We start from the raw sequence: 25,793 nt of genomic DNA on the forward strand, positions 1-25,793 counted from the left end.
AAGTGCCTCATCTCGCTACAATCCTCCCAGCGGCTGCTACAGGTGAACTAGAGGATAATGTATGTTTGCTCTCTCTAATGACCCAGGCAGAGAGGGATGATGTCCAGTTTACTGGTCATGGATACATCATCCTACTCCAAGCAGGCCACACACATTAGGATGCTATGCTGCAACTAGTCCTATACATGTAGTGCAGCGTTTCGCTTCCAGGATACACCAAATATACAAGCAGGGGAGAAAAGTGGCAGCTGTTGACAGGGGCAAATGGAGAGTGAAATTGGCCTTTAAGTGAACTGGTCTGCAACTGGGATACAGGCTAATACAGGCTTTGACAAGACTCCTTCCAATGTATGTCTGATGTTACATAAACACAAACACTGCCTCCTTTACAGTTGTAATCTTTCCTAATGACTGTAAACATTTCTAATTCTAGCTCAGCAACATTAATGGAACTGTCATGTCATGTGTCAGAGAAACATAACACCCCAAGCTTTGAGTGGTGCTTCAGACAAAAATAGGTGAGACATTAAGAGGGAACAATACTAGATAGGGCAGAGGGTTCAGTGAGCAGAAAAGGAAAAGGCTTGGGGGGTGGGGTTGGTGTGTCCTAGACATCCCCTGGACGATATTTCCTTTTGTGACTGAAGGAGGCCTGTTCTCTGTAATCCACAGGGAATGGTGAGTGAGGCTTAGTGTCAAAAGCTGGCCTGACTTGGTATACTTTCCCTGCTTAGCTGGTCTAATCCCCAGGAAAAGTTGCTTACCTTGTAACACAGAATACCAAGGCTTTCCCCTGTGCACGCCGTGCTGCTACTACTATGCAAACTAAACTAGTGTCCAGTGACCATTGATAATGTAGACCGGTCAAAGGCCAGGGCAGTCATGCTCGTGAGGAACAGTCACATACAGCCTCCAGTATACAACCATGGCCACTGAATATGAATAAGACACCCGTCACCCACTACACAAATAATAACTATTACTATATGAATAAGTTTAATCAGCAGTGATTTCTCCAGTATAGATGAGGTGGTTTAAACATGGTTTACATATTTTGTAACGGTAGGGCTATATTTACTCCACCATGTCATTGGTGTCATTAGCAACTCCATTACTATAACACTCTGTGGACTACTAGGTCTTCACAGTAAATACGTTAAATATCTCTTATTGAATGGATCATCAAAAAGATTAACCCTTTTTTACCGGCTTGCCGGTCTAGATCTCCTCCGGCGACCAAGTCATCCTAGTCATAGGGTGCATTCGGAAATGCGCACCACAGCTCTGAGTGAAATGGTCAGCGAGGCAGGATGATGTCTTGTGTTGACATGCGGTGACACACACTATAAGCACAATTTCTTAGCAAGCAAGTAAAGGATGTAAGGCAACAAAACCAGAAGCGCAATTTCTTAGCAAGCAAGGCGACAAAATTAAATAATTATCTAACAGAGGAATGCAGGCCGGCCGGGGCTCGCGTGTCCAAAGCGAGGGATGAACAGAAGGATGGAATGAGTGGGGAGGGGAGGAGAACAAAAGTCAAGAGGTGTGCAGGTGGAATGATTGCAAGCTGCAAATGTCATGGGAGGAATGCTTAGTTGAATTGATTGACGTCATGGAAGATGCTGGTAGGAGCGGGTGGGGGGGTCAAACTCACTCCCAAGTTGTGTATATAATATTCAGTCAAACACACTACCAAGTTGTGTATATAATATTCAAAGTCAAACACACTACCAAGTTGTGTATATAAGGAGAACACATTTAACATTGTCAGTGCACTGAAGCACTGGTGTTTATGTGTCAAATAGCATATCAATTATCAAGTTCCATAAATAGCTTCTGATAGCCATTGGTAAAACAGATTTATGTTATTATTGGTAAAAAACAGTCAGAAGGACTACATCCAACAAACAGTGTTAATGGCACACAGTGTAGTAGGATGAAGAAACTAGAAAAACACATTTTGGGCAGGCGGATACGGTACATTATGGTGGCACATTCCTGTTTATGCTCAGGATGGTGGCAACAAGATAGTACTGAGATTTGTGTGCATGTGCAGAGTCAGAGAGAGAGAGCCAGAGCCTCAGATACACACAGATAGAAATAGAAAGATAGTGAATGAAGAGAGTGCAATGCATGAGAGATCAAAACATATAGAGGGAAAAAGACAGATGGAAAATAAAAACATTGTAATTTCAGTCATAGCGCTCAAGTCATGAGTTTAGCATGTGTTCCTGTACAACCCATCAATAATAGTAGTACACTAACTTTACATTATGGTGACTTTATATTCCTTAGACAGGCCATTCTTAGTGTGGTTGTATTGACCTAGATCCTATGTGGTACGGATGTAAACAACATGTGCTGGGAAAATGGCAGGGCAATGTAAAGGATTTGTAATTTACGATCAGAAAGTAATACTAGATGCCTGTCTTAGCCTACATCTTGACTTGGACTCTAATGGGGGAATGGAGTAAAGGAAAGACTACACCCAAATGTGCATGTGAATTGGGGATGACACTACAGCTCAGTGTCTCAACTTCTTGCTTGCTCAAAGACATTTCAACAGAAATCGACTGTAAACCTTCCTTTTCCCAGACGGCTACCCTGCCTCCTGAACCACTGCCTCCGTATAACAAACATAGTACAGGTATTGCCATTAACATTATCTTTCTGTTTATGTTGTCCAAAAAAGCACAACTGCATGATTATTTTCACCCAGTGCCAATTATCTCATGTAATCCTGGGAGCTACACTCCCTCTGCCAACCTGGGGAGAGCAACGGACTGACCTCATGCTTCCTTCTATGCATGAGGAGCCTGAAGCCACTTCTTTTCACCTGACAGGGGAGAGATTCCCCAGCTGTACGTAGCGCGTGGAAGGAACACGTTATTTCAACCAGTTCCTTTCCCCCTCCATCAGGCACCCCTGCTGGCCAGGGGAAGGCAGTATAGAGACCAGGATTACAGCATGTTTTTGTGAGGCTACCTACCCTAGGAGACAAGGGGAGAACATGCAAACTCCACACAGAAAGGCCCTTTCACCAACCCCACCTAGGGTATGGGCACTGATGATGCGGAGGAGAGAACACACCCCCAGCGGGACTCGAACCCAGGACCTTCTAGATATGAGGCGTAGGGGTGGCTCGGTATCGACATTTTGTTATCGCTGTTACCGTCTTCCCATTTACCGCCGGTATTGCGGTAATTACCGCACCCCCGTATCTATTAATTAAGGTTCGGCGATAAGCCAAAATATTGCAATCGTCTTCCCAAAAGTCGCCTCTCCACAGCCTGACTGCCCGAGTTATACTTCCCAGTACAGCACAGCGGGTCTGGCTTTGAAAGGAGCAGATCTACAAGCTCACAACACGTCGCATCCGCGACGCGTTCTGAGCTTTTAGATCTGCACTGTCGGGTTACCATAGTAACGGTAGCTACATGGGCTTTTAAGACACAGACTGCTGTGTGTGAACAAACCAGAAGAGAGACGGAGACGGGTAGTCAGATCGTGTACAGTGATTAACTCACGTCTGAAATCGCAGCGATTGAGTGCTGATATATACAGGTTTTAGTGACAAGACTTGACAGAAAAGGTTATAAAATCGGCGACGGGGCACAACGGGCGAGTCGGTGCGGCGCGGTGGGAAAAGTAAAAGATAGTTTCATTTTCGGTTTTAGTCCACGCGGTCCACGCTCCGCCTGTAATCCTTATGAATAAAAAAGAAAATGCCACAAGGTACTGCCACAACACAAGGTATGTATTCATACTTGTGGATTACAGTCAGAGAAAGTTTACGCTTCTCCGTGCTCCCTACTACGAGGCTGCTGCTGTGTGTAGACTGTGTCTCCGAGTCGAGTGACGTATGTGGCTTCCAAACCTGTGGTACGCGGCCCAGAGCAGCGGTCCTCGCTTCTCCTCCGTTTTAAAACTCGCTTGTTTTCAATAAAAAATAGACTATTTTTTTGTCTTTTTTGACCGCGGTAAGGACCCTGACACCGCGGTAGGCCTCGGTATACCGCGGTACGGTGGTTACCGTCCCCAACCCTAATGAGGCGACAGCACTACCGACTGTGCCATTGTGCCGTGCCCCCTAAACAACTGCAAGATAATAAAAAGTGATTTCGTTTTTTGTAACAAAGCTAACAGTCATTCCTTGCATTTTGCAACACTCAAACAAATCAATTTGTATATCCATGCCGTTCTATAATTGATAACACCTGTACTGTTATACACAATATCGAAACACAAATTAACTGATCACAAACAGAATCAGAGTTGACAGAAAGTTGGTTTCTTAACAATGCTGGCAATGCTGGAGGACAAATGTTGAACGACAAGTACGTATGTATGCTGCCTGTGACTGTGAAAAAAGGTTGAACTAGAAGCAGTGCTCTTCCCAGCACAGGTCCTGGAGGTGCTATAATTGTCCAATGTGAAAAGGGTGCCATGTCTTCTTCAGCCTTTCACTGTAATCCGACGCTGCATTCAGGATTTGAGGCATTATATGTTGCAAAAGTCGACCTGATGGTGGCGCTATAAGAGGCCAATGTCGGAAATGTGTCGCGTCAATTTCTGAAATTGCACCCTGCGTTCATGATTTGAGGTATTTTGTTCAAAACTGAGCAATCCTGCAAACTTTGGAAGCCAATGTTAGCCAATTAGGATGGAATATGAAATATCGAACTGATCCGTGTTGATCACAGGACTATAGAGATACTGTGTACCGATTTGCATGATTTTTTGATAAAATCTGAAGGAGTAATCTCCAAAGTGTTTTACATAAGTCAGCCTGCTGGTGGCGCTATAAAAGTCAAATGCAGGGCAAATGTTTTTCCTTGGCCTCTAGGGACTGTGCATACAACAAGTTATAGATAAAAACACAAATCGGGATGTTATAGTGCCACCATGAGGCTGATTTGAAAAAAATCAAGTAGCATTTCGTCCTCGGCCTGGTGGGAATGTGCGTGCCAAATTTCACGGAAATCACACTCTGTGTTCATGATTTGAGGCATTTTGTTCAAAAGGGGGAACACTCTTGCAAACTTTGGAAGCCAATCTTAGACAATCAGGATGGAATATGAAAAATCTGAAAGACCTGTTTCGTTTAATGACCATAGAGATACTACTGTGTACCGTTTTTTTGGACACAAGGAGTAGGAGTACTATCCACAAATCCGACAAATTGGGGGCAGAGGTTCTGCTCTGGCACCCAGGGAGTGTGTGTGCACAGTTTCGCTGCCATCGTGCCAACGGTACCAGAGATTAGCTGTCCACAGACGGAAGGACGCGTGAACACGCACACACACGGACGGACGGAGGCGAAAACATTGTCTCTGCCATGCCTTTCGGCCTGGCGGAGACAATGAACTGTCAGCTCAGACACTCACATGCCAGTGTTCTTGATGATGCGCCCTTGGTCCATCTTCTGCCCAATACCGTGTACCACAAAGACGATGTGTGTCGTCTGAGGGGGTCTGTCCTCCAGGGAGGCCTCCTCCACGTAGCCTCGATGCAGCCGTGTTCCACTGCTGGAGGCTGGAGGACCATTGTGAGAAGGAAGAATTAAGACCTGTACTGCAAGACGTCTTTGATGATACAATCAATGCTTATATTTTTGTATATTGACTGATGACTTGCAGGTAGTAGTATCAAAATAAAATATATGTTAACAGCAAACAATATTAGACCGACCCCTTTGGACAGGGAATGCCCTGTTCAAAGGGGTCAGCAGGTGAGGCTAGATGTAACAACTGAAGACCTCCTGCTGTGCGTCCGAGATTGCAATGGCAGCAGCCCCGCTGTGCCTACGGGGCTGAGCGCATGGCCACAGACTCTGGTCACTAGGGTCATGTGCTGCATGCCAAAGCATCGGGAGCCAATGGGATTTGCTACCGTCTGGACGGCAGTAAGGAGATTTGTTTGTCAGGGAAGATTGAGATAACCAAAGCCAGATTCTTCTTGTAATCTGGGAGCTATGAGGGAACGAAAATAGGCTGCAGCACTTGGGAGATTGGAGAGATACTGAGTAATCAATTTTATATAGAAAGATCAAATTGTTAATTCATTTAATTTAATTTCATTAAAATTGCTTAATGCTTTCACAACCAACTGTGGGTTTGGGGCACAGACATAAGTGCAACTACTTGCTTAGACTATAGGATATTTAGACTAATCTAAACATCCTATATTCATCATCATAATGCATAGCTGTTCCTAAATTCAGATCACAGCCAGTGGTAACCTAATCTCACATTCTGGGAGAGTGTTCTTTGCAGAGGATTGTGACAGTTGCAGTCGACTGACCTTTGGAAAAGCCAAGTTTCTGAGTGACCGTGCGTGCAATTTTGGAAGTGGTGGCATCACTGTAGAGATAGACCTCGTCCACACAGTGCCAGTCTATATGGGTCCGACTCAACTTCATACTGTGGACAGCTGCGGGGGGAGGTACAGATTGTTAAACGGAGATAAGAGATTTTTCAGGGATAAAGGTGAGGGAGCCAAGAGGGAGTTAAGGAGTGATCACACAGAAATGCGTCACTACAGGCGCAGACACTTCAAAAACACCTTGGCAAAACAGCGCATTAGTCAAAACAGCGAGGAGTGCCTGTGGAGCAGGCCTGCATGCGTAACCGGGTGATGAAATAACAAATCAACATTCCTAGTACCTGTCAAGATTAGGATTTTTTTAAGTGATCATTAAGGTCTCTCAAATAATTGCAATTAACAATTTAATTGTGTTTCTGTCATTGAACATTGCAGGAACAAGCATTTATATGCTTTGTAAACAAAAGGTGCGCAAGGCAGAGATGACAAATAACTTAAATAATTTAATAAGTTTATACTTAAAAGAGAAAAAGAAACCGATCACATCGGAAATAATCTACAAGCTCAATTTTAATCTACAAGCTGGAAATGTCTTTGTTTCTAGCAATGCGTCTCTGTGTGATCGTCCCTTTAAAATTAACCAGAAGTTTATGTCAACACAAAGGACACAGAGTGAAGCCAGGTTAAAGTAGAGAGTAGAGGGAATTAACACAACATTAAAAACTGTAAACGGTATATCATTATTCTGAATCAAATACAACATAGTGAAAGTCTATCTAGTCTGGGGATGCTCGATCAAATACAGATGGGAGCATTGATCTGCATCATCATCAAAGACACCACATCACACTGTAACATCAGCATATTTCAGCTCTTGCTTGTCCATCATTGCTTGGGCATTGTCAGTGTAGATGGCACATGGCATAGTACCTTGACATGTAGTGCCACTAGGGATGCAGCAGTTAATTGAAAAAATTAAAAAGTAGACAAGCTAACAATGCGTTACGAGTACGACACATTGTTGGCTATTTGTTATTTTTGTGCGATACAGTTAAGTTGTTAATGACATTAATGGATTTAGTCATTATTCAAATTAATTTAGTCAAATCGATGTATTCATAATGTATTTGCAATGACTTCATCGATATATACAATTTTTTTGTTACTATAAAAAAGGGTTACGATTATTTGTTTATCCCCCCATAAATTAACCAATTAAATATTATCGCAAATAAGATAATCAATAGTTGCAGCCCTAGTGCATATGGCACTAGCGCAGTGCTTTGAGATGTAGTAGTGCCACATTGAACTTAAAAATCTTGCCTGATGGGACAACACGGGCAAATAAGAGCAGAGGTATGGCTGGAGAGGAGACACCATTTCATACTTAAAGAAAAACAAAAACAATAAATGAAAGTGGTTGACTTGAGAGGATCTCTTGTCCCTGTAGCTTGTCCTCACTGTCCCTGGCAGCACAGAACAATAGGTGACCAGGAGCCTTTGACATTGTTCCAATGCAGAATCATGGTTCCTTGTACTGCTCTGAACCAATCGGGGGATTACATGAAACGCCTACGAAGCAGGGTGAGGAACTTGGGCACAGAGTGTTCCTCCAGTGGTCTTTGTGTTATCTTAAAACTTTGGGAAATATTTGGGAACCAATATAATGTAGAAAGAAGCAAAAAAACTGCAAAAAAAACATTTAAAATTTATTATTTCTATTTAGTGCATGTGAGATATTGTATAAAGGTATGTCACCTACAAATAGCACCTCTCAGACCACAAAGTCCCTTAATTTAAACCATCAGTCAGTGGACACGCCTTCCAATTAGTGTTTCTAATTAGTACCCTTTTTTCCTGTGAATGGAAATCTTAATGGTAATGACATTCTAGACAATTATGTACTTCCAATTTTGGGCAACAGCAGAAGGCTGTTTCCAGTTACAGAATGACAATCTCCCTGTGCCCCCCACACTCCCCATACAGAAATGGTATTGGTTTGGTATGAATTGAAACTCCAATTCAACTCCATTCACTTTAATAAAGGGGAATAATTAATTGCCTTTCACACATGCATTGTCTGGAAGTTATCCAGACATTAACCGGTGGGGCTGTATGTCTGAACGCAACTGTCTGACTTAGTAGGATCTGGCATGCAACAGACTTTACACTGCCAGCATGGGTGAGAAACACCAAATAGAAAGGGTGTCCACTGACTTTTGGTCCACTGCTCTTATTTCCTTTGATCATGCCAAGATTGCGTGTGCAGATATACCTGCTAATAATTCCTTTTTTGCCAGGCAGGCATGGGCATGGCTTTTAGTTGGCAATGTCCTCTTTAGCTAATCTTACTCTAGAGTCTTTTCCACATTTACATTAACAAAACCGAACCGCTCTGAAAAAAGGCATTTGCTCTCTTGCCTTCTTCTCAGAGGTTGTTCGAGAGAACAGTGAACGTGTCACTCTGGATCCACATTAGCCTGAGGGGATTCAATGCTGGGGATGTACACATTTGGAATGATTTCGGTTCAAAATGCTACATGTGGTCAGAGAAAATACAGAAAACATGACGATGTCATTCCACTGGAGAAACCTGAGGGGAAAGATTCCTCACACGTCACACATTTCTCATTTCTCACTGCAGGACAGGTCCTCAACCGGGAAACCGGTTGAGAACTTTATTAGTCACATGCTCATAACAACATCATCTACCACCACACAGCACACATTGGTACTACTCTATGGCAGTAGCAGCGGGCAGGGGGAGGAGGAGAAGAAAAGCACCTCTCACTACTCCGTTAGGGATGAGTCTCAATCTCAAGTGGCCTCCTTTCCTCTACCCTCCTTCATGCACATATTACATACACAGGAATACAGGGGATGGGACAGGACAGCAGCCATACAACACCATGATGACATCTGTCCACTGTATTGCCATATGAGGAAAACAGATGATCATGAAAAGAAAAACAAATAAACAAAGCCACTTCAGACTGATGAGCTAAGCCCATTGAGTCCACTGTAAAACAGGTTGTCTTTGAAACATCTTTAAGCTATGTGTATGTTGGGGGGTGGTCTTGAAGCTTCTCCAGTTGGCCAAGCATATGAATAATGAATGTGAGTTAAATTAAATAGGTGGGTGGAACATGTAGCCTGTACAGTACAAAGACACTTCCCGTTTTACAGTGCAAGGAAGCAGTGGAGAGCTGTGGGAGGAAGGGAAGAGTGGACAGGAGGTAAATGGATCACAGAAATGTGTGATTCGACCTGGCAGTCAAAATGCTAAATGTTAAGAGATTTACGCAGGCAGCTCTTAAACACTCTGCCCCGGTCTGAGAACAACAGAGGGGCATACTGTACGTACAGGAAGGGGAGATATGAAGAGTAGAGCTGGGGCAGTATGGATTTAGTTAGGGGCGGTATGGATTTTTAGTTATTGCGGTAATAAGTCACCGTTTACCTACCTGTTTTGAATGAAATATAATTTCAATACAAAATTATAAACAAATATTCACGATTAAATCGCAGTTATGAACTCAGCGGTATGCATTACACAACCGCGGTATGGTGGTATGGCGGTTATTGCACCCAGCCCTAGAGAGAGAGAAAGAGTCTGACAGAGAGAAAGGGAGGAACAAAGTGGCAGAACTACAGTATGGGAGAGTAGGAAGGGATGTGAGGAGATTGGCAGTACCGTGACCTGGCGTTTGCCAACGAACCTAAGCACAACGGTGGGGGCCGGTGGTGGGCAAGGAGTTAGGGAGCACTCTGCTGTGTTCACTTGGGCGGCGCGGAGGTGCCGAAAGTCGGGGGGGGAAGATTTACTATTCTGGCCCCCTGGTGTATAACGTCTAACGACGCTGAGTCGGCTCATGTGACCTTCGCCACGCTCGACACGGCGACTTGCTCGTTCGGCGGTGTCTCGCGGGGAACAAGGTCGCCTGAGACTGCGCGCCTCTGTCGCTGAGCTAAAACTGTATTTTTTTTAAAGACCTATCAAAGGATACCTGATCAAGGTGCTTTGCCTGTTAATAGATTCCACATAACTCTGTTAGGGTGGATGAAATACAGTAGTACGCTAAATGTCATAATTGTTTTAAGTGGCACCAATTTTAAAGAAGGGCGTGTAGAATTTATGAGGATTCACCCAAAATGCGTATTGTACATGCCTGTGCAGGACTTTGCTGTTGATGTTAGGTCAATGGGCCTCTGTGACCAGTCTGACCACTACGCTCAGGCCATTTTGATGAGGTCTAACGCACCCAGAACTGGGACAGTCGCTAGACCTCAAAGATGCTGATTCTACGCAGCGCAACATGTCAGGGTGCAACAGGGGCCACAAAGGCTTCTCTGTTTTGCTCACCGCCTCCGTTTGCCTCTCAACAGAGAGCTTTGTTCACTGCTCACAGAGAAGGAGCTGTTGATAGCGGTTCATTAAAGACACGGTCAAACTGCGAAACAAGGGAAGAATGGACAGACAAAGAAGGCGGGGGGGGGGGGGGGGGGGGGGAGAATAAGAGGGGTAAAATAGGGAGGCCTTTTGGAGAACTAGATAATTTAGTTCAGATCAATATATTTAATGTGTGTTTAAGGGCTTAGAAATGATCGACTTCCTCTCACCATACATGTCCTTTGAAGAGACATGTTGTCAAGGAAAGGCGTGATTTTTAAGTACTGATTGCAGTAACAGTAGCAAAAGTAAACCACAGCACAGAGGGAGTATTTTTAGAAACTAAGCCCAGTTTGGCAATAATAATGGGGTATGGGGTAGTGGTCTAGATCCAGATCCAACAGAACCATCTCTCACTGGGCCCAAGTCTACTTCTAAATGGGTTGTGCTCATAGGCATGAGCCACAGGAAGAAAGAAGATCTAGTTTCACGCAGAGCTAATATCTACAGGGAGAAAAGGGTGTGTGCTTGCAGATCTAATATACTGCAGTACAATAGCAAAAGAAAAAAAATATGTTGGCGTTTTACAGTACCTTGACAGCGTTTGCGCTTGTGACATGTAGTTCTAGCACTCGTCTGATATCCACTCCATTTGAACAGAAAGGGGAGGTAGAAAGGGGGCAGGTGGGAGAGAACTAACAACCAACAGACAGTGAGTATAATGGGTATGGCTGTGGTGTCAGTCTCAGAGGCTACCAATGTCATCATCACTTTTGACAGAGCCATCGATCAAGTAGCGCTGCTATCAGGTAACCCACTCAAGGTCTTGGACACTAGGAACTTCCAGTAACATGGACAAAAGGTGGTGGCTATAGATAATTATAACAGCAGGATGTTACAAATAATGTTAAGACAAGGCCTTAACTTTAGTCTAGCATTAAAACGAAGCTGACTTAAGATACCCAAAACGCAACGCTACTTGAAATATGCCAGTGATGAAATATGCAGATGATGACTCGGGTAGCATCTGGATTATTCTTATTACATTTCCTGATTCTACTGCCTTTAATTTAGGTAAATGTATACTTAAAAGTACGGTATGTGATAATAATTTAGGCAATAACAAAGAAGTCTTATCAAATTAAAACAAACATTTCAATTTATGAATAGATAAACAAGCGTCCAGGAATGAGTCAGTTAAAAGCTATCAAAGAGCACACACTGGTTACAATATCAAGACCTAGCTAACTCAATAGTACGTTGGGTAGAACATTCTTAAATCTAGCAACCATTTAAGAAAATTCATTACTTTGTTGTATCGTGACCCAAGTACAAATTAGAGAAATGCACTCCTCAGAGTGCAGGTCTCCGCCAGGCCGGGATGCCTAGCCAGGGCCCGCAAATCTTGGAAGTCAGGAGTAGTAGCAAATAGTACGTTTTGAAAAAGGCAAAATGTTGGAACATTCTAGTCTGGCACAAATGGCCAGGGCCTATATGGGGAGTTGTGTCATGATCCAAAGAATCCAGGGGAAGAAAACGTGATTGTACAACCTAAACATACAGACAGGGGTGAAAACAGTGTCTCCGGCCTTCGGACATCCGGCCTGGCAGAGATGATTAACAGTCCAGTCTCTCCAACTATGGTATGCTGGCAATATGTTTAATTATGTTTCTAATTAGGCTATAGAAGATCCTATGCAGATTTGCAATATTGACTTAAAGGTGATACACCATGAAATTTCACTTTTCCTATTATAAAACCTTTTTTTGGGGTCCCACTAGCACCTTCTATCCTCACAAAGTCCCATTTCTGACCGTTGTGTCTTTCTCTGGTTTTGAGAAGGCGAAGGTTAAAAGTATCCCACGGGTTCTCAAAACAGGCTATCCAGATTTGCTGCCGATTTCTTGGGGGGGGGGGGGGGGGGGGGGGTATTTATATGACATAAATACTTTTTAAATGCATGGTGTATCACACCTTTAACATTTCAGTGATTTCAGAACATTTAATTTATTTAAGTACATTTTTCCAGTTTCATGAATTCAGGGTGAAATATCTAAATAGGCGGATGTCAAACATAAAACACTAATTCTAAGTTGTTTCACATAGTTAAACCGAGTAGGTTATTAAGATAGATAAGATTAAGAAGATGGATAGACAGAGTACCATGTCTTGTATTGCCATAATTTGCTTTGTTCTTTTGTATTTTAATCATAAACTAAAATGTACATTGTCAAGACTCAGAGCCTGGCATTTGAGAAGGCACCATCAGCATTTGACAATCAAATTAAAAGAACCTCTCTCCGGATGAGTACAGCTAAAATCTGAAACATTGATTGGCTCAGGGATTGCATCGACATCAGACTTGCAAATGTCAGCAGTGGTACGAGGCAGAAAAGGAGATGCTGAGTGCAGTGTCAGTACTGTAATAAGTATGCAGTGCAGCCTACAGTGGAAACATCAATGATATCCCTCTGGGTGGAACGACACTGTTGGACCGAGCCATAAACAAGCTTAACCCTGACAGCCAGGCTATCAACTATCTGCAACATCCAATTTAACTTTTAAGTAAAAATGTACCCTTTTAGATTCATTCTCTGAGTTAGCAATGAATATTTTGCTATGTCCCATCATTTGGATAACAGATACACTAAACACTCATCAGTGTAGAATCCTCTAGCTTGCAGTCCATTTCTACCACCATTTCTGGTTTAACCTACATACTGATGTGGTCTCCTGTAGTCAGATCAAGCCAGTTGAGACATGATCAATGGACTGATGTTCTCATTAGCAATCCGAGTTGGAGCCTGATGTATGGGGCTTTAGACCATTCTCAATCTCATTCATGATCTAGCTTTGGCTCAGGGATTGAACAGCAGCGATAAAATGTTCCACAAATAAATGTGAAGTTATTACTGTAATGCCTTAACTGTATTAGCAATACTGACAGAATAAATAACCAATTGGGCTTGTCAGATCTGTCACTGGATTGGAGGATTCCCCTCTCTGCTGCTGTGTTGCATGCCCTCCAACGGTATGTGACAGATGACAATGTGCACGCCTGCTTGGCCACAGGGTGCTGCTCTGTTTTGCCCTCACGCAACACAGGCCTCAGGGTCACCCTGCTCTCAGCAGCAAAATGTTAATGTTCTTACACATGCAGGTCTCATGCTGCTTCATGTGCACAATAGATAGATTCAAATTCTCACATGCAAGCATGAATGCACATGCATCTACACTGCTCAAAACAATTAAGGGAACAAAATGTTTCCTTAATTCTTTGAGCAGTACTACAATATACAATACTCAAATAAATGAAGGGAACATATTGTTCCATAATTTCTTTGAGCAGTATAGATGTAGCCATCTGTAGTGTTTGATGTTCCATAGGGAGAGTCTTTGGCCTTCTGCAATTAAAAGGTGTTCTGGTTACTTAATTATTGTAATTACAGGTGTAATAATTACATTAACTAACTTTCCCATTAGAGAGGCTTCCCAAGACTAAAATTAATTTAGTGGCTCAATAAGAGTACAAAGAGAGAACATTTCCCTCTTCTACTCAAAGAGAATGGCTGAAATACAGTAAAACACTGAAACCTTCTCAACTAACATCTGTGGCCAAGGTCAGCGTTTCTCTCAAATTGAAGCAGTCAGTCTTCAAAGGAAGTAAACAATAACAATGATCGGTTGGCAGTAATGGAAAATATAGATGGACATTTTCTGATGAGGAACTTGGAAGACAGCATCAAAGGTCCAAAATGTAAAAGTCCAAATGTCCAAGTGCTGGTGAAGACGCAACTATACAGACCACTTAACATTTTAAGTTAAAACAAAACTGCTGTGAACACAATAGTTGATGCGCATATATGGAGGTTCAAATACCTACAAGAATACAGCAATGTTATTTCTCACGTAAGGGGGAAAGAAAATCTTTTATACAATATAATGGCAGTGATTTGTCTTTAGTGCCTTGACCGTCACCTCTTCCTTGCATGTTCCAGATTCCATAACAGGAACAGAAAAGGGGGGCTCGCAACTCACTTCTGATAGCTCCAAATGTATTAATGACGACAAAGCAGCACAAGTCAGAAAGAGCACAGTCAGAAAATAATAAGTCATCTTGGACCATACTGACTCGGAGACAGGCTATCCTAGTGCTCGTCCCCTCTGAGCCTTTCCTGCATGATGATGATGATGTTTATGCCCGCCTAATGCATAGCATGCCTGCCATATGCCTTCTGCCTCATTAAGCTTTAAGCTCTAAACTGGCTGCTGAGGCAAATAGAGGAGAGGAGGGAATGCCAGAGTGTGTGTGGGAGAGGAGAAGAGAAAGAGATGGGGGGGGGGACTTGATATATCATCCATTTGAAGTCGATGTATGGGATATAGCTCAAGGTAAGTCAAAGTCATACAAAGTCACATGACAGTGCTGAGGCAGACACTGCTAATGTTACTCTGTCTACAAGAACTACTGCCCGCTTCATGTACAACTACCAGTTGTAAAAATGCACTAAATACATTTACATGAATAGAAACTTGTATTGAGATTTCAGCCTTTTATTTGCCTTGATTACATCAGTTCTAGATAAATATAAAATAACAATGTTGTAGCATCAAGACAATCTGCATGTGCGCCTGAGCATTATGCTGACTCACTGAAAGCTCAGGCCATGGTCAAATATACACAGTAAAAGCCTTATTTATCCACTTGTAACTGTGAGAGTGTTTGGTTACATTTGTACACCATCAGATTTTATTTAACACTCAGGAGTTTACTGTGTGGAGAGACTTGGACAAGGACAAGTGTTGTGTTGATTATTTGGAGATGGCCTTTTATGAAAATGTGACGCAGCCCACAGACCATTGTATGACTTTGCATCATATTTCAAATGCTCTGCAGGCCATGCATATTTCCTGTGTGACTCAGTGTTATGTCTGCATATGTGTATGCCTCACGCCTTTACAATCTGTGTGTGTGTGTGTGTGTGTGTGTGTGTGTGTGTGTGTGTGTGTGTGTGTGTGTGTGTGTGTGTGTGTGTGTGTGTGTGTGAGCTCTCTTAGAAAATAAAATGGTGCTGACCTCTCCATCTGACTGCAGTGCTCATGTGATTCGGTGTGAGGGAGGTGTCTCTGCCCCAGGGGAGAGCAGCTGTGAGTACATACTGTAACATGAAGGGCCATACTGCAGGAGAGACAGACCAACCTACTGAAGCCTACTGACATCTGCTCTTGGCTTCATTAAGAGTAGTGCCTGAAATTGTATTTTTCAATGCACTCAAAATATATGTGATTTATGTTTTTAATTTTACCAGATAATTAACTGCTTTATCAACAATGTGGATAATTATCTATTGAAACAAGAAAAAACAGAAAGATGAAATATACATAAACTACAAAAGTGTGCTCCTGGGAGTGCAGAACCCTGCCGGCCCGGGTTGATACCCGTGGCCTGCAAATTTTGGAAGGCAGACATAGCCAATTGGAATTAATCTGATTAATCTAACTGATGTCTCATGTCTACTTCTTTTCCTTTCGGCTGTTCCCTTCCGCTGGTCAGATAATTCGCCACAGCGAACCACCGTCTTGTACACCTTCCCTTTCATTCTTGCTGATACTTTCCTATCACACATCACCCCTGACACTTTTCTCCACCCGTTTCAACCTGCTTGCACTCGTTTCTTCACCTCTATTCCACACTCTCCATTGCTCTGGAATGTTGATTTTAAGTACTTAAAGTCCTCCACCTTCTTTACCTCTACTCCCTGTAACCTCACTGTTCCCACTTGGGTTCCTCTCATTCACTTGGGTTCCTCTCATTCACACACATGTAGGCTATTAAGTCTTGCTGTGGCTAACCTTCATTCCTCACCTTTCCAGGGCATACCTCCACCTCCCTAGATTTTTCTTAACCTGCCCACAGATCACAATGACATCTGCAAACATCATGGTCCATGGGGATTCCTGTCTAACCTCATCTGTCAGCCAATAGCGAACAAGAAGGGGCTCAATTCTAATGCTCACCTCACCACTGTCTTACAACGTCCATACATGTCCTGCACCACCCTAACATACTTCTCAGTCACGCCAGACTACCACAATACCACAGTTCCTCTCTTGGCACCCTATCATACGTTTTCTCTAGATCTACAAAGGCACAATGCAGCTCCCTCTGACCTACTCTGTACTTCTCTGTCAACATCCTCAAAGCAAATTTTGCATCTGTAGTACTCTTCCTTGGCATGAACCATACTGCTGCTCAGAAATGCTTACTTCTGCCTTAGTCTAGCTTCCACTACTCTTTCCCATAACTTCATTGTATGGCTCATCAGCTTTATTCCTCTATAGGTGCCACAACTCTGCACGTCACCCTTGTTCTTAAAAATCCTCAAGCATCCTCTCACTCTCTAAAATGTTGTTGAATGACCTAGTCAAGAATTCCACTGCCACCTCTCCTATACTTCCAATCCATACCTCTACGGATATATCAGGACCAACTGCCTTTCCACACTTCATCCTCTTCAATGCCTTCCTCACTTCATCCTCGCTAATCATTATCTTCTACTTTGTTCTCTCTCATTTTCCTCGTTCATCAGCTCTCCAAAGTATTCTTTCCATCATGCCATCACACTTGCGGCCAAGTTGCAGCACAATACATCGGTCAATATGATGATAGTCTAACCTGACGCGGAGATTCTATGGCCCACATGAACAATACTGATGTAAAATAAGATATCTGAACAGCTACATATATTTTATATACAATTAAAATGTTACAGGGGCACTATCCCAGGCTTTTCTTTCTTGAAAAGTCTGGATCCCGAGGCTAATATGATGACTATAACTCGTTTACACCGTCTTGTCCCAGTGTGTCCGGTAAACTGCAGTCAACTGCAGACTGCAGGTAGGCTTATCTAGAGCACAGGGTATAAATCCCATTTAAAGCAACCTGAGGTTATTTATTTAATTCAAGAATGGGTTATTCAAGTGTGAGACTTTACAGGCATTAACGTGATATTGTCCTCATTGGCATACAAAGTGTGCCAAGCACTACTTTGAAAACACAGAAACAAGGGGCAGAGGATTTCTCAAAGCACAATAAACAGCACAGATGCCTACACACGCACACCATCTAATGTTCCTCCCCTTTTCACTTTCATCTTCCTCTCTCAAACATTCACTTTCTCTTGCCATCGTGCAGGAATAGTATTCTTTTTTAATACACCACTCCACAGAACGTCTCTTGCCAAAAGAGACATAAAGAGAGATAGTAAAATATATGCCTCTTTTTAAAAGACTTACACATTAATCGCTAAAGAAGGCCTTCTCCAGAGAATGCAAATATAACTACTTTCAGAAAACTGCTGACTGCTTCTTATTTTACATGTTGAGGGCTAGAGCCAGCTGCACTGTGCCAGAATCAGCCTTGCTACTGTACACAAAGACTTACTGTGCCACACCCATTTTTCTTTTTTCTGGGGCTGACACAATGAAAATGTTAACACGCACAATGCAAATAAAATGCAATATTTTCCAGTGGGGTCATTCTCAACCAGGTGGACCAGGGACTCAATGACTTTGCTTTTTTTTATGGAATTCTGCATGGCATCTTTGGGAGAATTTCAAATCACTGCTCTCAAAGCATTACAGACTGCAGAATCCTGAGTGTCAATTTAACCGAGAGCATACAAAATGGATCTGTAATGGAACATTCTTACACAGACACCGGTTAACGTTGATATTCCAAAATGTTCAGTGCATAGTGCATACAATGCTACAAGCCAGGTAGCCAGGCTACCAGGCTGGAATAATAATCATCCATGGGCAAGGAATTGCACAGTTGTATGAAAGAGCTTTAGCATCTGCATTCGCTGCAATGCTTCCTCCACCAACTTTAAAATCAAGTCAAACTGTAGCACAGTCAAGTGTGCTTAAGTGAAACCAATTTATATTCTGGTTATATATAAAGAGCAGGTATTTTATAACTGAACTGTACTAAGGATCAGATAGTTGTATGCTATACAGTCTGGCGATTAACCGATTAGTTTTAGAAATATAAGTAATATGCCCCAGTCTCCCTTGGCTCTCACCTTCTTTGCTATCAACAGTCTTAGCAACCACATCAGACTCGAAGTTGTCTTGCATTTGTTGCCCCCGGAAACGGCTCAGATGCTCCAGCTCGATGAGATCACTCTCATCCTCATCCAATGGGAGCCAGGTGCCATCAATGAACCACTGGCCCCTCATCACTGGAATACTGTCCTGCTCTGTAGAACAGACAATAGGCAGACCAGAGGAACAATCAGGCAAAAATGAACAGCAAATGTTTAGGACTTATTGGCATGATAAACAAGTGAAATTAGAATTAATTTGAATTAATGACAAAGAAATTAGCAGTCCAAATTGAAGCTAATAAATCGGTACTCTCTCCTGATTGGCTAAAATTGGCAAAATTTATTTTTTGTTTATTGAAGAGCTGGAGAGAGTGAGACCCCTGTTACTGAACAAACACTCTATAGCAATAACTACCATCATGTTCAAGAACCTTTACCTTTTAACAAAAAACCTTTGGTTAACCCCCCCAAAAAACACCACTTGCCCTTCCTTTCATGTACATACTAGGCAGTCATTTATCAATATATGTTACTGTAGGTTGCCGAATGATTGCGACCGTACGTCGCATTTAGTATGGAAACCTGCAGATCATGTCTGTCTGTCCGTCCGTCCGTCACGCCTCATTTCACGCTCCATATCGCTGTAGTCTCATGTGGTCTATGACAGCAAACATCTATGATGTCATCTCCATATTTGGGAAAATATGGCCACATTATGTTACGCTCCATATATGGCCAAGACACTTGCAAATTAATTCTGTCCTTGTCATATCTGGGAATTCCCCAGAGATATGACAATATCTGGGAATGCCCAATATGGACATATTCCAGACATTCCCAGGTGTGACTGACGCACAGACGAAGATGAGCTGCATGTTTTCAGAACATCATAGACCACATGAGACTGACACAATATGTAGTATGAAAACCTGCTGATCATGTCTGTTCCTCACATCTGACCTCACAGTTTCCTGCTTCTTAACTGTGCCACATTAACACAAACTCTGCCATCAAAATACCCCTTTGTACCCCTTCTCTGCCATGCCCGTAGAACCCGTAAATGTAATAAAAATTCATTAAAAAACATTTTTTTATCGAAGCGCAACTAAAATAGGCCGGAACTAATGCTCCGTGATCGGTTTCTACACGGACACATTATTGAGCGGACAACTTTAACATTGGAGTCCCTGAACCGGAAGCGGAAGTCCGTCCTCTATTTTGGCCCGTTAACTTTCTGTCTACACTCCGCGGCTTACAGATGGAGAACTTATTGATCAATTGAAAAAGTAAGGATTCGAGAAGCTGATGGAATACGCGAACACACGATGCATAGCTGTGTCCGATCACGCACGATGGGAACTGGACGAGCGCCCACGTTAACAGTAAGGAGAAGCCGGCAGTGAAAGACATAGAGAAATTAACGGGCTTTACGGCCGTAAACTACGAATGAGTTAAGAAGCTAAGAGCGAGGTTGTTTCTCGCCCTTACGGCTTCTTACCAGTGTCTGGACAGAGAAGATAAGGCCTCAGATAAGTGAGTGTTTACTGTTAACAGTTACACACTACAGCAGGGGTTGACACTAAGGTCTCAGAGGCACTTGCCCATCGGGCAAGTACAGGTCATGTTCTACTTGCCCGAAGGTAATGCCCACTTGCCCGAAAAGTAAATCGTCCGGTCCATTATAAAATAATTTAACACTTATTTCTTCACTTTCTGGGGCTGTGCGATAAAATGTCATAGCATACCTCAATAACTCCAAATCCGAATACCAAATACTTTAGCTATGATTGAATATGTCTATGGTTTCACACTTGTTATTTTATATTTTTAAATGTAGCAACAGTAAAAACAGCACATTATAGGTAAATAATGTAAAATAAGAGTCTTATTTTACATTCCACAGACCAGAAGACACAGCACACTGGCCACGTTCAGGTGTTTAGACAGATATCTTGTGTTGTGTTTAAAGACGGTTGCGTCCCCTCTCAAATGAGCACTTGCCCTGTCGGGCAACCTGAAAGCCAACTTCACCTGCCCTGACGTTTTATTTACCTGCCGGGGGCAGGTGGGCAAGCCTTAGTGTCAATGCCTGCTACAGCTATAGTGGTAATAGAAGTAAAGTCTGAAAAGAGAAGGATTCAAATTCACATCTATATAGCTACTTCACCAAAAACTTAACCCAGTAAAATAATTGTTTGTCTGTGATTTGGTGTTACTTACAAAAACAGCTCAGTCCCACTAGCCTGGATCGCCTAGGGAGGTTGACACTCTAGTAACCAACACCACTATCAGTGCCTCTTTCACTCTGTCTGCTTTTTCTTGTAAATCTCCATGAATTAGTTAGCATCATGCCTCAGCTGAGCTCAATAGAATGAATGCCCAGGCTGGGTCGATGTTTAGAGGAGGGGACACTTTTATAAATGAAATTACTAGGCAGTTTACTAGGCCTAATGCTAATTCATTTATTCAATGTACTGTAGACATATTATTTAACCAACTAACTTGTATGAATAATGGAGTGCAAGCCAAGATGGCCCAGTAGTTATTTGACTGTCCCATAACAGAAATGTCTATTACAACCTAGGCATTCATACAAAGTACAATCTGAGTGTTAGGCATGAAATATAGTCAACCAACAGGGTGAGTGCTGGAAAGCTAGGAAGTAGTACAACAAGATGACTAGCAGGTAGATACATTTAGCATTTGTCTAACAAATACTGATGCACCTATGTGTCCAGCTGAAGTGTTAAATGAGCAAGACAACGTAGTATCCTGAACTCATTATAAAAGCATCAGTGAAAAGGTAAAAAAGTAAATGCTATAAAATGTCCTAGATTATGGACACACTGTCAGGTGCAGTGATAATAAGAGTGAATTCATGGATACATGAGTGAGTGACTGGGTTTGTAATCTCTAGCTATGCTGTTTCTCATTGGAGAGAACATGTACACAGCTGGAATTAGACCCGGGAGATTATAGAAACCATTCTGTCAACATCTGCCATAAACTGACAGTTGGCAATATAGGAGCTCTTTGACACTTACGATTCCAATAAACAGGATAGCATTCTCTTTCTCTGACATCCACCTCGTACAGCCCTCCCCTTACACACACACGATCTACATCGATTTTGATTCCATCGGGGTCTCTCTCTTCTGAAGAGACAGCCGATGAGGAGTCCAGGGACCCGCCACGACCACTACTAGTTCTCGTCTCCACGGGCACCGGTTCAGTTCTCTCCAAACCGTTAAGCAATTTGCTTTCAGTTCCATTTGCAAGCTCTTCCTCTCCTCTACATGCTTCCGCCTCTGCGGTATCTGGATGCTTGGCAATGATGGGGTTGAGCTCACAGAATTTACGAAACATGAGCTCGATCTTCAGGGAGTCGTGGCCGACAAACGGCTTCCACGTTTTCTTGTCCTCTTTGTAAAACCACCGCACTTCCTCGGCACCGAGTTCTGTGACTACTTCATTGTAACGGTTCCGTGAACTGGCAGATCTGGTCCTCTTCCTGCTCTCGAACAGCGGGCCGGAGTTGTTCCCATCGTCTGGGCTGTAGTCCAGAGGACCGGTGGTGTCGTCGAGGTAGGTTGCGGATGAAGTCCGGCTATGACACCCCGAGGCGTACGCCTCGTCCAGGCCGAGCATCAGCCCGTTCGGAGGGCTGCCGTGTCGGCCGTGCAGCAAGGGCAGGTGGCCGTCCAGCCCAGACTGGACGGAGGGCATCCCTGCCTGTAAAGTCTCTCCCATGGTCTTTTCGTAGCAGAACATAAACCCATCGTGGTTCCTCAGGTCCCAGTCCTTGTTGTTGTTGCTGCTGACGGTGACCGACGAACCCCTGTTGTTGTCAGAGCTGATAACGGAGGCGTCGTTGGTGAAACTGCTCATATCTAATTCGAGCATGAGTCTGATCTACGACCTTGTTCTATCACCTGAGAGCAGAGCGTCGTGTGGCTGGCTACTGTACTGTAACTGTACTGATCCTACGCAGAGAAAGCAGTCATGCTAGCCTGGCCAGCCAGAGCTCAGATCAATACACAGAACCAGTTCCAGACAGAACACGCGCCCTCCTCCTCGCAACGCATACATGTGCAAATAGCTTACGTTAGCAAGTTAGCCACTGCTGCATGACGACGCTACGTTTTGGGTGACGAAAATTCATTGAAAATAGTAAATTGCTAAGGGCTAGGTTAGCTTTAGCTAAAGTCTCTAGCGTCCCAGCCAACAGGAAAGCTGTGCGTGCGTCGGTATTGCTGCTCTCATCCACCTGGTGACAACACGGCGACAGTGGCACCTCATAGCGGTCACGGTGACGGAGCGAGCTGGATAATAAAGGTCATGCTGGCGTGGACGTTAGTTTCCATTCCTCTTCTCTCCTGGTGCAAGCTGGCTGGCTCTATTCCTTTAGTTCCGTGTCTACACGGCTCGCCGGAGAGGCGACGATAGCAGAAGTAGTGTGTGTGTATGTGTGTGTGCATCACTTGACAGCTGATGCATAAGGAGGCCGGTACTCCCTCTTTCCCAGGTCTTTCGACCAGGTAGGCGTGGTTAAGCCTAACCCTAACATTTCAGAATGGAGAGAGACACTCCAGTAAACTGTGCCTAAACTAAACCTAACCTTAACCCTAAACCTAACCTCAAAAACACCATGTGTGCCTAACCCTAATAGAAATGATGCCTAAACCTAGCCTCAAAACCACGCCCACGGTCCACTTGGTCGAAACACCTGGGAAAGAGGGAGTCCCGTCCCGACTCCCTACGCACACTATCACAGGATTCCCTCGTGAGCGCGCACGTAGAAGCTGCGCGAACATCATGACGGAAGAAAAGCGCGTCCCCGCAGCCACGGACGGTCGTCCATTTCATGTTTCATGTTGCGCCACTAGATGGAGACAAACACTGATTATAAATGTGACGAGGGGTTGGCTTCAACTTCCTCAGGACCAGAGGTAGACCACTGTTTCCCAAGCAGTGGGTCGGGACTCATTTGTGGGTCCCATTGATTGATTGATTATTGAGGAGTTTATTTGAAGTTTGCATAGGAAAAGGTACACATGACAGTACAGTTCACTGGTACAAGCAGGTCAACTAAAAGGATAAACAACGCAAGAAAGCCTCTGGGGCTTGTTTTAATTGGGATGCTTTTTATGGGTCCTTTAATGTTTTGTTTCCTACATTTTGTTTTTAATTATTATAATTTCAAAACATTTAAAAAAAATCATTCCCAAAAAGCTAAGATTTTCATGAATATTTTTTTTTAATTATTTGTCTAAGTAATTTCATTAATAAATCAAGAAAAATCTAGGAAATTCCATAAATTACCATCATATGACTATTAAAGACAAGTATAAACCGGGCTTTACTTTACCCTCCACCAGAGTGTAGCATAGGCCTACACCTCAACAAATACCAACATAAAATCCTTATAGGCCTAATGCCGGTTTATTTAAACTCTGCAGCAGTAGCCCAGCCTTCTACATCACTAAAAGGGAACAAACAGCTACTAAGAATGTGATCGTGGTCTTTCATAGCCTATGTTTTATTTATACAATTATAGCCTACAGCATGTTTTTTGTTTTGTTTTTTAGTTTTGTTCTTACTTTACTTTACTTTGTGTCTGGGACATTGCACAATCATCAGGCTATGTATAGGCTAGAAATAATGTAGACTACTTTAAACGATTTTGCCTGTTAAAAAAAATACTAGGCATTCGTATTTTCATTTAATATGGACTAAACATTGAAATACTCCTCTGTTCAACACAAATCGACAGTGAAAGTATTAGCCATTAGATTAAGTAATTACCAACTTGTATTATGTGCACAGAACACAAAAGGCGTCAATTACTCCACAATCTCTATTGTTGTGTCATCTTCAAATGCACAGTGTTTGCGTCCCTGTGTGTGTGTGTGTGTGTGTGTGTGTGTGTGTGTGTGTGTGTGTGTGTGTGTGTGTGTGTGTGTGTGTGTGTGTGTGTGTGTGTGTGTGTGCGCGCGCGCCCGCATGCGTGTGCACGCGTGCGGCTGCATCTTTTTGAGTGGGGTTAAAACCGTCTCCTCAGATTGACTTTGTCCGTGGCTATGTTAGTCCATAGCATGAGCTGCAATACCGCTGGTGACCAAGAGGCGCTGTTGCGTCTCACACACACACAAACACACAGGCACACGCACAACCCTGAAACTAACTGCTACACACACATTGCCACGAACATGCACACACACGCACCACCGCTCACTTCAAACTTGGTTTGATTTTTGTTGGTCTGAGTGTGTTCTGTCCCTGTGTGTGTGTGTGTGTGTGTGTGTGTGTGTGTGTGTGTGTGTGTGTGTGTGTGTGTGTGTGTGTGTGGTGTATATGCCTTTGCTGTGCGTGTGTCTTGGACTGTTTGTTTATGCAAGTGCATGCAGTTTGCATAATGCGTGTTTTGTGTGGTTCTATTTGTGTGTGTACTTCTGGTCCAGGTGATACTGGGGCTGTCATGAGGGCTGTGGGGATGGAGGAGGGAGGGAGGGAAGGAGAGAGGCCCTTGCAGCTGTATTTGGAATAAACAGACATTACCCTGCTGTGTTCTAATTTACTGCAGAGTGGGAATCAAACTTTAAACACGTCCCGCCCCTCTGCAGGCAAATACTCCTGTGTCTGGCCACCAACAACCAATTGCACAATGGCCATTAAGGAGGGACAACTTGAGTCACCCCCAAACACACTTTAACAACCCATAACACTTACAGCCTTATAATTGTAGTCTATAGTTATAATAGTGTTCAAATCCCATGCTACTTTGGGGTAATGGGGAACTTTTCTGTATAGGGGACAGAACAGTCTGAACATATAACTCAGGAAATCGTTGTTGAAAGTTCAAATTCCTTAGGATACTTCAGGAGTTGCTGTATGGAGAATGTGCTGCAGTCCAGGCCAGGTCATCATGAATAGTCCAATATATATGGTCGCCACACGATAGCCATTGTAG

At 43.2% G+C, this 25,793-nt stretch overlaps 1 protein-coding gene across 2 annotated transcripts in view; it reads right to left on the minus strand.

Moving 5' to 3' along the window:
• Positions 1-23,230, minus strand: part of ddhd1a (DDHD domain containing 1a) — a 34,384-nt gene extending 11,154 nt beyond the window's left edge. Inside the window, exons 1-5 of one of the 2 annotated variants that reach the window (XM_080750202.1) lie at positions 21,868-23,230; positions 18,800-18,976; positions 11,308-11,409; positions 6,304-6,432; positions 5,388-5,535 (exon numbers count right to left, since the gene is read on the minus strand). In XM_080750202.1, coding sequence (XP_080606328.1) covers positions 5,388-5,535; positions 6,304-6,432; positions 11,308-11,409; positions 18,800-18,976; positions 21,868-22,726 — 1,415 coding nt within the window. In that variant the 5' untranslated portion in view covers positions 22,727-23,230. The remainder of the gene's footprint in view (positions 1-5,387; positions 5,536-6,303; positions 6,433-11,307; positions 11,410-18,799; positions 18,977-21,867) is intronic. The other variant, XM_080750203.1, reaches the window with a different exon arrangement.
• Positions 23,231-25,793: the final 2,563 nt, after the last annotated feature.

Source organism: Nannobrachium achirus (assembly GCF_963921795.1).
Source record: "Nannobrachium achirus genome assembly, chromosome: 20".
NCBI lineage: Eukaryota > Metazoa > Chordata > Actinopteri > Myctophiformes > Myctophidae > Nannobrachium > Nannobrachium achirus.